Source organism: Amblyraja radiata, chromosome 7, assembly GCF_010909765.2.
Source record: "Amblyraja radiata isolate CabotCenter1 chromosome 7, sAmbRad1.1.pri, whole genome shotgun sequence".
Classification (NCBI taxonomy): Eukaryota; Metazoa; Chordata; class Chondrichthyes; order Rajiformes; family Rajidae; genus Amblyraja; species Amblyraja radiata.
The window spans coordinates 30,446,688-30,459,210 of NC_045962.1; the positions used below are offsets into that span (position 1 = coordinate 30,446,688).

A 12,523-nucleotide genomic window follows, 5' to 3' on the forward strand; every position below is an offset into this window, starting at 1 on the left:
GCATCCCTGGATAAAAGGAATGGGTGACGTTTCGGGTCGAGACCCTTCTTCAGATCTTCAGACAGAAGGGTCTCGACCCGATACGTCACCCAATGATACTGACATCCTGAGCACCTCAGCTTTTGAAACAGAAAACTGCCTTCCAACTCAAGAGAGTCAAGAGTGTTTTATTGTCATATGTACCGAAATGGAACAATGAAATTCTTACTTGCCACAGCATAACAGCTTTGCAAACTCAATGGATAATATAAGTAAACAAAAGAAAGTTCAATAGATTATAAAAAACAATATAATGCAAAACAAAACAACGCCCGAAACAACAGACAACTCTTTTTGATAAATTTTCTTTTTTTTGTGAAATTTAGCAGCTTTTTATTTTTAAAGTGGCTATTAGACACTTAAACATACTTCCACTGCTAAAAAAGAACTAAGTGCAATGCTGAATAGTAATTCAATCAAAGTCTCAAAGAGCTACATTTAAAGGGGTATCACATTATATAACAATTTAAACAGTTGGATTTCAAGATATCACTTAAGGTCAGTGTTACATATTGTTCCTGTTAGTACATGGACCCAAGTTAAACTCAGCTGTGAAACTTCCTGCTCCATTTGTTTCTTTGTCAAACTTTCCTTTCAATTAAGAAGCATCATTTTCAGGAAATAACAAATTATATTTGCTTCTGAATATTTATCCACATTTGGTGCTCCAGTTTCTTCCCACAATCCAAAGACATACAGGTTTGTAGATTAATTTGACTTTGGTAAAAAAAATTGTAAATTGTTCCGATTGTGTAGGATAATTTTAATGTATGGGGTAATCGCTGGTCCGTGCGGAGTCGGTGGTCATGTTTCCATGCTGTATCTTGAAACAAAACGAAACTAAAACTGGGGGTGGACCTCATAGAGTTATGGAAAATTATCAGGGGCTTAATCGAGAGAGAAAGTAAGAAACCTTTTCCCCCCATAGTAGAGACATCTAAAATGAGAGGGAACAGAGGTTTAGGGGAAGGGTGAGAGGTTTAGAGAGGATCTACGGAAGAGCTTTTTCACTTAATAGTGGTTAGATTCTAGAAAGTTCTGCCTGCATTTGGAGTGCAGTAGGTGCACTCACTATATTTCAGGAGTATCTGCACTTGAATTGCTAATGCATAGAAAGTTCTAGACCAAGTACTGGTGAATGAGATTAGTGTAGATGGGTAGTTGATAGTCAGTGTGGATATGGTGAGCTGAAGAGCCTGTTTCTGTGCTGAATGACAATGATACTATAACTGCCTTCAAATTGAAATATTACTGGGAACAGATTGGCTAAGTCTGTACTTTCGAATTCTGAGAACATGAACATCAGGTTTTGATACGAATCTGTAAATGTAATCTCAAATCCCAGGGACAATAATGCCACACTTTCCTGCTATAAAGCAGTATTATTGGAAGAGAAAGTAATAATTCATGAGGAACCAAAGGCAAGACTACAGATAAGAAGAATGTGCTTTGTTATTTCAGCAAAAGAGTCATAGAATCATAAACTACTGATCTTTTTCAGAAATCAGGATCCCTAGCTGTGAGAGAATCTTTAAATAAAACATAAAAAGAGTTTTGGCGATTCTTCCAGTAAGTTGCTTGTGACAGTTTAAGTTCTTGTACAGTAGAAATGATATGATAGATCAGAGGATGCTTGAGATGTTTGCTGAATAGCAAAGTAATTTCAAGCACGTTGTAATTTACTACAGAGAAGAAGAAAGATATGAGGACACAAGGAACTGCAGATGCTGTGCTGTAATAAGGCATATCTTTTGTAAAAGAACACGGTGCTGGAGTAACTTAGCGGGTCGGGCAGCATCTATGGAGGGAATGAATAGGCAATGTTTCAAGTCGGAACTCTTCTTCATACTAGGGAAGGGTTAGAGCGGCACAGTGGCGCATTTGTAGATTTGCTGCCTTAAGGCGCCAGAGACCCGGGTTTGATCCAGACTGTTCGCTCCTTCAGTCTGATTCCAACATCTGCAGTTCCTCGTGTTTCCTTGTTCTTCACACAGCTTTGCCTCTCTGAACTCTTTGCTATCCTAATTTAGTACCGTGCCATGTGCTTTCAGAAGCTACCTAATTAAATGGTGTTTGACTCTTGCTTTAATAAGGGTCCTGACCCAAAACATCACCAATACAAGTTCTCCAGAGATGCAGCCTGGCCCGCTGAGTTACTCCAGCACTTGGTGTCTGCTTGGGATCCCGAAGGCTGCAAAATATCTTCAGTTAGTTGTATCACAAGGAAGGCAAACCTGCTCATATTCTGGGCAGGAATATCCCACCATGAAAAATTATTGCAATTTTACTTCTTGAAGCTATTCTTCCTTCAATTAAATCTTAAATCTATCCATTCCGCTTTGTTCAAAACATGTATCAATCCTAGTTCTATAATTTCTTATTAACCTAGCCAATTCACACATAGAGAATTGAGAACCTGCAGCAATATGTGTAGCAATTATTAAAATGTTATACGGACCACCACCGATTTTCCGGCACCTCCTTCACCTCCCTCACACCCTAAATTATGAGTGCACTTGGAATCCCCCTGGAAATCCCCTGAAAAACTGGCACCTAGGTCGGGTGAAGTGGGTGATCTCAAACTCATCGGGACTTCAGCGGCGGGTTGAATATGCCCCCTGCAGCCGGGATTCTGGAACTTCGGCCCATAGCCAACTTCCAGGGCCGATTGGTGAGTCGAATTTGCTGCCTGTGGCCAACTTTGGAACTCCGGCCCAGTTGGAACTGGCAGATCCATTCCCATAGCCGACTTCCGAGGCTGACTTCCCCCACCGCCCTCCCCAACCCCCAACCTCCCCCTCCCATCCATGTGAATTGAATGCATTGCATTCATAATAAAGCTGAAAATACAGCATTCAGCTATATTTATTATTTATACTTCTCTGGCCATAAATGTCTTCTTCAGCTTCATCCATTCATTAACTGAGGTAAATGTGTTTTAAACAATATAATCCAATGTTTGGATGTGACTAAAGTACATCTTAATCATTATCATAATTACAACTTGATCCTTACTCTTTTTTTCTTGCTGATTTCCTTTTCTCTTCATTGGCTTCATGGTTGGCATCTCGAAGTTTAACCTCAGGGTCAGTGAGACTTGCTGGAATGATATCCAGTTCCAGATCTTTATTGTCCTGGGGTGAAAGCAAGAGCTGCACCTTTAGACATCACACTCAATCTCAAAAAGACAGGCACCAGAAACACTTGGAACATAACCTACATGTAAACGTGCGGAGTAGATCAAGATTTACAACACTTGCGCTCTTTATTACATCTGAGACAATAAACAGTACGTTTACTTTACTGTTCGTCTATTTTTAATTGTTGTTGGCAATAAATTATTCTACTGGCAATCCAAAGATCATAATATCATAATATATGATCTTTGTTATATCTCCATCGAAGGTTAAGTGGAGACTTGATTAAAAATATATTAAATTATGAGAGGCTAAACTCTTTTTGCAGGGTGGAAATGTTCAACACTAGAGGGCATAGCTACAAAGTGAGAAGTGGAAAGTTTAAAGGAAATGAACGGGGCAAGAGAGGTGACAGTCTGGAATGTACTGCCCGGTGTGGTGGTGGAGATAGGATACCATAGTGGTGTTTAAGAGGCTTTTAGATAGACACGTGGAAGTGCAGGGAATAGAAAGATATGGATCATGCACATACAGATGAGATGAGTTTAACTTGGTATAGTGCAGATACAATGAGGAAGCTTTGTTGCTGTAGGCCATGTAGAAACCAAGACTCAATTAATGTTCTTTTCAATTTTTGCCGTGTTATTGCAATATTGAAAGATATAAAGGTTATGGCAATATCAGTATGTGTCAAATTTGTGGCCTTGTGTTGCCTTCCTATTATTGCTCGCTGTGACTTTATTAGAGGGACTGACAGAAAAGCCCATCAAGAAACAGTGACAAATTTATAGCACAGTGGTAGAAATTCAGAAACTAGTTTTTTTTATGACCCATGACAAAATATTCTTTTGCCTGCAAACTTTGTACAAGGGAGCTTTACCATTCAATGGATCTTTTGTAGCATGTAGCCAGACACTTGAACAAATGACAATTTCCTTACACAATTGTTCACATGATGATGTGGTCAAGGGATCTTGCTTACCTCTGAAGTGATCCCAAGGCCCTTTTCCAAAAAGGATCTGTATTTTCCCATTCTCAATGAGAAATCTCGATAGCGCTTATCCACAGCCGTGACCCATTTCTTAATTTCACAGGCGTGAGCGTGCCCCTTCTCTACAAAACTGTCGGCGAGCTGAATGATGAGCTTCACCTTCTCCTTGGTTTGCTGGGTAGAGGGGAAACATTGTTGATATCAACATAGATCAATATCATTGTATCATTTTGTCAATATAGATGAAAACAACCCTCTAGTTCTTAACCTATTCTAGTCCAAGAAGAATCATATCTTTCTTGAGCTGCTCTATTTCTCTGAAATCTATGCACACAGTCTAGAGTAAGGGAGTCAAAAACCAGAAGATATAGGTTTGAGGTGAGAGGGGCAAGATTTAATAGGAACCCGAGGGGCAACTCTTTCACTCAAAGGGTGGTTGGTATATGGAACAAGCTACCAGAGGAGGTAGTTGGGGCAGATATTATAACAGTATTTAAAAGACACTTGGACAGGTACATGTAGAGGAAAAGTTTAGAGAGATATGGGTCAAATGTGGGCAAATGGGACTATCTTTGATGGGGCATCTTGGTCAGCATAGACAGGTTGGGCCAAAGAGCCCGTTTCCATGCTGCATGGCTCTATATGATTAATTACTTTGCATTCTCGATTCACCTTTGTGAAGCTGGTTCAGGAAACCTTTCTATTCCCCAATCTTTTGTTTTGGAATCCAAATCGCCTTAACACTGCAGTAGGTAATAGCTCATGTTCCCAGTTTATTTGCAACAATAATCAGAATATAAACACATCCATTAATACAATTTTAAGTTGCTGGTCAAAGGAGTAAAACATATTTAGCTTATGCTCAAAGCAAATAAGGTAATATTTATTTTATTTGACCAGTTGAATAATTTAGATTTACTAATAATCTACAATAATTTAAAGCAGATAACATTAAGGCAGAAGGGGGAAAAACATGTTAGAGATTATGCAGGACACAGGCTACTTAAAGTGTTACGAGCATTTCTCAACATTACTCAATCTTACAATGCACAGTAATTGGAAATACATGACTAAGATCAGTCAGAAATCAAGAGAATAGACTATTCAGCAATTAGATCGTGGACAATTTGTACCTCGTCGGGAAGAAGGTACACGAACAGGAAAAACGTGGCCACCGGGTTCAAGAATAGCTTCTTGCCAACAGCCATCAGGCTCCTGAGCACTACACAACACTAACCTCATGTACTTCTAAGTATCATCTATGGTGCATTAAAGACTTTTGTTTTGCATTAGTATTAAGGTTATTAATTTATTGTATTTTTTTATTATTATGTCATCTCTGTTGCGTTTATGTGCCTGTTAAGCTGCTGTTGCTGAGAATATCATTGGTCTTGTCGGTACATGTGACAATTAAATACTCTTGATACTTGACTCTCAATGTTGATATCATCACTTAACTCCATTTTACAAATTCTAGTCCTGACGCTACATCTGTGGCCTTTTTGGGGAAAATTAATCAATCTGATATAAAAATAAAGTTGGAAGAGTGGAGACATATCTTTGAAAAAGACAAAAAGATGAATGCTGGTTACCAGGAGTTAAATTTGCATAACTTTTTGGATGGTGTGAACAGGGGTGACTCTAGTGGTGACTGTACCACTAGATGAGTGAACTAGATTATACGTTAATGTATGTTTTAACTGCTGCATGTTTATCAGGGAGGTGAGTGGATGCCTGATTGACTGATGTCAGCCAAGTAGCCAGTAGTGATTGATAAACCAGACCTGTGACCAAGTGGCCACTGAAGAAGAGAAGGATAGTTGTAGCACTAGCAACACCGCCATAGACCAGAAGAAGCTTCACAGGAACCAAGGGCTATAGGGACAGGAAGGAGAGTGAAGCTGATCTGTCGTGATCTTAATGAAGAACCTTGTGGGTTTGAGAGACAGTATGGTCGCCACTTGCACTTATCTCCTATGTTCCTACAAGCTAGCACGCAGATCAAGTCCCTGCAATATCACCCATGCCACTCCGCAAAAGCAGGACTGACAGAGACAGGAAATAAAAAAAAATCCCTGAAATAAATATCTTAAATTTGTCTGATGTTGAGCAATCTGCATACTAGTTCCTTCAAATATGCATGCTTACGATACCATCCTCTGGCAATGGTAAGTATTGCAATTATAATTTGCATGTGGTTTAAATGGAGTTGTGTTGCTCAGTGCTGTAACATTATCCACACAGTGCCATCTATTGGCTACAGTAGAAGAAAATAGTGAGCGTATTGATCCGTCATTTCAAGAAGGCCTGCAAATATATTTGGATCAAAATACTGACAATCTCTTGAAGTGTTACTGCAAAGGAAGTTAATAAAGAGGCAAGCATGAACAAATAATAAGTTCATGTCATAGGAGTAGAATTAGGCCATTTGGCCCATTGAGTCTACTCCGCCATTCAATCATGGCTGATCTATCTTTCCCCCTCAACCCCATTCTCCTGCCTTCTCCCCATAATGCCTGACACCCTTACTAATCAAGAATCTGTCAATCTTTGCCTAAAAATACCCAATGACTTGGCCTCCATATCTGTCTGCGGCAATAAATTTCACAGATTCACCACCCTCTGGCTAACAAAATGTCTCCTCATCTCCGTTCTAAAGGTATGTCCTTTTATTCTGATGCTCTGCCCTCTGGTCTTAGACCCTCCCACTTGTGGAAACATCCTCCTCACATCCATTCTATCCAGGCCTTCCACTATAAGTATCAAGTGAAGGAGAAATGCCTGAGTACTATGGGCAATTATAGATGTTCTTGATTATCAAATGAACATTAACTTTTTGCTAAATTCAGGTTACTGAGGATGGACAGTGAATGACAATCTTGCTGGCAGCATTCTTATCTCCTGAAATATTAGACAAGTACTTAATTGATTGTGAAATGGGGAATCAGGGTAATTAATTTATGGTACTTAACTCCATATAATATATAATACTGCACACAGACTACAGGAAACTGAAAAAAAGGAAAGTAAGAGATCTGCATTTATGTAATGTCGAACACAACCTCAGAAAATATCTTGTACTTTTGACCTGGAGCCATGCTTGTAATGTGCTTGTTATGCGAAACACAGCTGCTCAGTTGATTCCTATTCTAAAAATCATGCTCTGTTCTAAACACAAGCACATGTAGTTTCCCTAAAGTATGCGATAATCATCTTCTTTTGGCATGCACCATCCTCACTTCATCAGTGCCTTCACCTGCTCTCCATCAAACCACAGACATTTGCTATTCTTTGTCCACTCCTTTCCCTCTGTACTGCATAAACTGTTCACCTGTAGCATCTCTTGAGTTAATTTCCCTGCTTGTTGCATGATTCAGGGTTTTTGCATGTTTAGATTTCTGTTAAATGCCTTAACACTTTCCCCACTTAAATAACACTAAATGCCCCACCACCTCCCCCCCCCCTTCCCCTGCCCTCCATCCACATCCCTTCCTCTGGCTTCACAATTCACAACTCTTCAATCCTTTTGTCTCACACCTTCTGGTTTAATCTTTGACCCTTGTCCAACCATCTGACCCCCCGCCCCCCCCACCCCCACCTGTGTCACCTATTATTTACCACACTTTGTCCTGCCTCTCCCCTCTCCCAGATTTCTTCTCCCCCACCCAACTCCACCCACCCCACAATCAGTCCGAATAAGGTTCCCGGCCCAAAACGTCACCTATCCATGTCCTCCGGAGATGTTGCCTGACCTGCTGAGTGCTCCAGCACTTTATATCTTTTTTTGTAAATCAGCATCTGCAGTTCCTTGTTTCTCCTGCATGAAGGCATGTTGTTGTCTCTGTTCTACAACACTCTCCAGAGGTCTATCATGTACTGAACAAGCCCTGCCCTGGTTTAGCTTTTCTAAATGCAAAGCCTCACACTTGTCCAAGTTAAATTCCATCTGCCATTCCTTGGCCCATTTCCCCAGTTCATGTACATTTTGTTGTAATGTAAGAAAACCTATTTCACTGTCCACCATATCACCAATTTTGGTGTTATCCGCATTTTTACCAACATGATCACCCAAGTCATTAATATGGACCCAGCACAAATCCCTGTGGCACAGCATAGGTCCCAGATCTCCGAAACAAATCCCACTCCCAGCCTCTATCTCTTTAGCATGGCACAGTGGCATAACTGCCTTAAGGGCCTGTCCCACTTAGGAGACCTAAACAGCAACCTCTGGTGACCATGCTCACCACCCAAAAAAAAAATCAAGGTCGAGATGACCTGCAACCTCCTAATTCCTCCCACGGATATGTTGAAAACCTTCCTCAACTATGAAGAAAACCTCCTTCGACCTACAGCGACCTCCTTCGACTAAGTTGAAAACTGGTTTCGACCATGCACGTTTTACTCGAGGATGGTCTCTGTTAATTTGGTCCGCGATTCAACAACACCCCCTTCGACCTCAAACAACCAAACTGAAAACCAACAACGACCAGCGTTGACTGGTTACAGCTCAGATGATCACATGATAAAATGATGTCATACATGCATTTTTTTTTTCTTACAAAAAAGCCTCCCAGGTTTAAAAAAAAAATCATTCTGAACCATGCTAGCAGGGAAAGAACTAGTTAGGTGGATGTTACAAAAAGTACATCTACTGCTGTCAGCAGCAGCCCTTTTGCTTCGTCAGCCTTTCAAGAAAGGTAGAAGGGAAAGCACAAGGGTGAAGAGAAGCACGAGAAGAGGTGTCAGTGGGTGAAGCCCTTCTTGCAAAGAAGATTGAGGCTTGGACAGTATGATAACCTGATGAATGTGCTGCAAGAGGAGGATTTGTCTGCATTTAAAAACTTTACACTTTTGCTGCCTTCAAATGTGGCAGTGAAGGATGGGGTGGTGGTGGTGGGAACATTGACTACCTCCCTGTTCTCCTCTTCCAGGGGTCACTCATGCAGGGCTATCAACTCCTGTGGCATGTCCTACTGCCACTCCTCCTCCTGGGTGTGCAACGCATGCATGGTAGGCTTTTTGGAGGGTTGTGCCCTACCCCTGCGAGTCTGCCTTTTGGGAGCCATCACTTGTTCAAGTTTCCTCTGCTAAAAGAACTCTCCAACTTTGATTGAACTTGCCCAGGAGTGACAGAGGTCCATGTTTATGTTTACATTGACCTTTTTTTAAACCAATTTTTTTCCACCCCGGAGGTATTACTTTCGACTACCTTTGACCTCCCTTGACTACCTTCGACTAGCATCACAACCGGCTTCGACTAGACCTGCACCTAAAATATTATCGATTTTTAAAACGGCAACCTATTTTTAGTCGAGGCCGGGTTTAATCATGATGAAAAAATAGCAGCAACCTAGATGAAGCCTCGACCACGCGGAAACCACTTACGACCATTAGGGAGAGTGACCAAAACCTCCTGTGACCTCGTGAAAACCTTGGGTGGTGGGATAGAATTGTTTCCACATTGTATCTCTAAAGTCTAAAGTCTCCTTCCACAAATCCAATTCTGTATTCACTTTGTGTCTCATCCTGGATCGTGTGTGATCTAACCTTCCAGACTAGCCCACCATACAAATCCTTGTCAAGGGCCTTGCTAAAGTCCATGGGGACAACATCTACCCCAAGGTTGAAATGAAAATTAACAGAACTTTGATAATCCAACTTTTAGTAATTCAGAACTGGAAATGAAGATCATGACGTAATATAAGTATAAATGTCAGCACAGAAGGCACTGGATATAAGAAAAATATACATTGCACAGAGAACTTTGCAAAACCACATCTCCTCTGCAGTATTAACAAATTAACTGGGGCAGCACAGTGGTGCAGCTGGCAGAGTTGCTGCCTTACGGCACCAGAGACCTATTTTCAATCCTGCCTTCAGGTGCCGTTTGTATGGAGTTTTTTTGTTCTTCCTGCGACTGTGTGGGTTTTCCCTGGTGCTCTGGTATCCTCCCCAAAGACCTGCAGGTTTGTAGGTTATTTGTTTTTTGTAAATTTCCTCTAGTGTGTGAGGAGTGGATGCAAAAGTGGGATAACATAGAACTAATGTGAAGGGATGATCGATGGCCAGCGCGGTCTCGGTGGCCTGAAGGGCCTGTTTCCATGCGATATCTCTAAACTAAAACTAATTGGAAATCTGGGACTTCAAGTTAAATAGAGGGGCCCCAAACAAACTGACAGACTGAAAACGTTGAATCTGTCTGTTTGTTGCTGAGCTAATCAGTTTTAGACCCTTTGCCAAATTAGACAATGCAAGATCTGTGATTCAATTGCTTTCAAAAGGACGGGGGGGAAAAATGAAAGGGAAAGGTCGGATACTTTATTCCCCAATGTCTTTCTTACTGTAGAGTGGTTTTGATTTGTAAGCGGATCATATTTTTGGCAATAAAGAAATATAATTAATTTTAATTCTACACTTAAAAAAAAAATCTTTATTTGTTTCAGAAAGTTGGCAACACTCAAGAGCATTTAAAATACTAAACTAGTGGACGGCATTGCTCTTGTAGAGGGTATGGAGAGAAGGCAGGTACGGGATACTGAGTTGGATGATCAGCCATGATCATATTGAATGGCGGTGCAGGCTCGAAGGGCCGAATGGCCTACTCCTGCACCTAATTTCTATGTTTCTATGTCTATGTTTCTATGTCTTCAAGGGTGTTTTGGAAGACAGGACACCTTCAATGCTTTGCCGCTTTACGGGTTACACCACTGATGTCTGGTCAGCAAAACATAGGTCATTATTCAGGCCAATGGAGTTCAAAGACTAGAGGGCATAACTTGAAGGTGAAAGGGGCAAAGTTTAAAAGAAATGTACGAGACGAGTTTTTTCGCACAGAGAGGGATGGGTGCCTGGAACATGCTACCAGGTGTGGTGGTGGTGGAGGTAGATTTGATAGTGTCATTTAAGAGCCTTTTAGGTAGGCACATGGATATGCAGAAAATAGAGGGATATGGATATCATGTGCAGGCAGATAAGAGTTGGCCTTGGCATCATTTTCAGCATGGGTATGATGGGCCGAAGGGCCTGTTCTTGGGCTGCACTGTTCTATGTTAATGCTATTGTTGTTATTGTTAATGGTGAAAAAGCTGCAGTCTTGTTGGCCTTGACAACACAAGTAGATAGAGTGATAAATAAGGCGTGTGGTGTCCTATGCTCTATACTCCCTGTATTCAGACGAGGTAACCTGGGATGTGGGGCGGCCACAGACGGCAACCGTCAGTAGTCGGCCCATGCCGACAGCGTCTGGCTCATTGTAGTAAACAGTCATACAGAAAAATACGTAAAATCACACGTGCAGCAGCTGGCTAACAGCTCACCATCTGCCCTTCACAGAATTAACAAAAGGAAGAGTAAGAGTTGAAATAAACAGTATTCCAAATGAAAAAAAAGGTAAAACAATCAGATTATTTGTGTGGAGTTTCTGCATATGTTATCTATTCTTACTTCGAATCACTTATTATTTTTCTCATTTTATGATGTGAGATTATATGTGTAATTGAAACCAAAAACTTAACCCTAATCTTAGCAAAAATAATTCTGGTGCAAAACACATCTTAAAAATGTCCGTGTGGAATGATTTACTTTGCTGCATTTTCTAAAGTTCAGGCAGCAATAAAGAGAATATTCTAGTATAATGATCAAACAGATATGCAATTTTAATGTATTAATGGATAATTATAATGTTGTTTTTCTTGGGATCATATTTCTTTTAATTAAAATCATAAAATGTCACTAAACAAGAAAGGAAGATTAAATTATATTCCAAATAACTGAAGCTGTTAACTGTCTCTTGTAGACCGAAACATTGAAGGAAACTGCCAAAACATTGATCAGCACAATACATCAAATGCAAGAACTTGGATATCTGTTTTAAAATCTTGCTCAACGATGGATTTAACTCCAGCCTAAAATAATCACTGGTAAAGGCATTAACAAGTTGGTGGGTCAGAGCTTTGTGGATTTGTGATCTAAGCATTCCTTTTAGAATTTACTTTTAGACTTCAAACACTTAAACTTTAGACTTTAGAGATACAGCGTGGAAACAGGCCCTTCGGCTCATCATGTCCACGCCGACCAGCGATTACCCCGTACACTAACACTATCAAACATATTAGACCCAATTTACAATTTTACCAAAGCCAATTAACCTACAAACCTGTCCGTTTCTGTAGTGTGGGAGGAATCCTTGGAATCCTGTTCTTACTGTACTTGGAGTGAGAACCTAGGCTGCATTCTCCCTGCAGGGGACTGGTTGCCAATTGATAGGCAAGCTTTTGTGTAGCGCAGGATCTTTCTCTATGTAGCTGCTGGATGCTGTTCTCAGGAATGCTTTGAGAGCCAGACAAGTTTATTAAAA

The 12,523-nt window shown here is 40.7% G+C and overlaps 1 protein-coding gene across 5 annotated transcripts in view; it reads right to left on the reverse strand.

The window, feature by feature from the left end:
• The window catches only part of kalrn (kalirin RhoGEF kinase), a 612,442-nt gene that overhangs the window by 231,424 nt on the left and 368,495 nt on the right, over positions 1-12,523 (reverse strand). For all 5 annotated transcript variants that reach the window (XM_033024025.1, XM_033024026.1, XM_033024024.1 and 2 more), the window contains exons 22-23: positions 4,159-4,341; positions 3,055-3,173 (exon numbers count right to left, since the gene is read on the reverse strand). In XM_033024025.1, the coding sequence (XP_032879916.1) occupies positions 3,055-3,173; positions 4,159-4,341 (302 nt within the window). The remainder of the gene's footprint in view (positions 1-3,054; positions 3,174-4,158; positions 4,342-12,523) is intronic.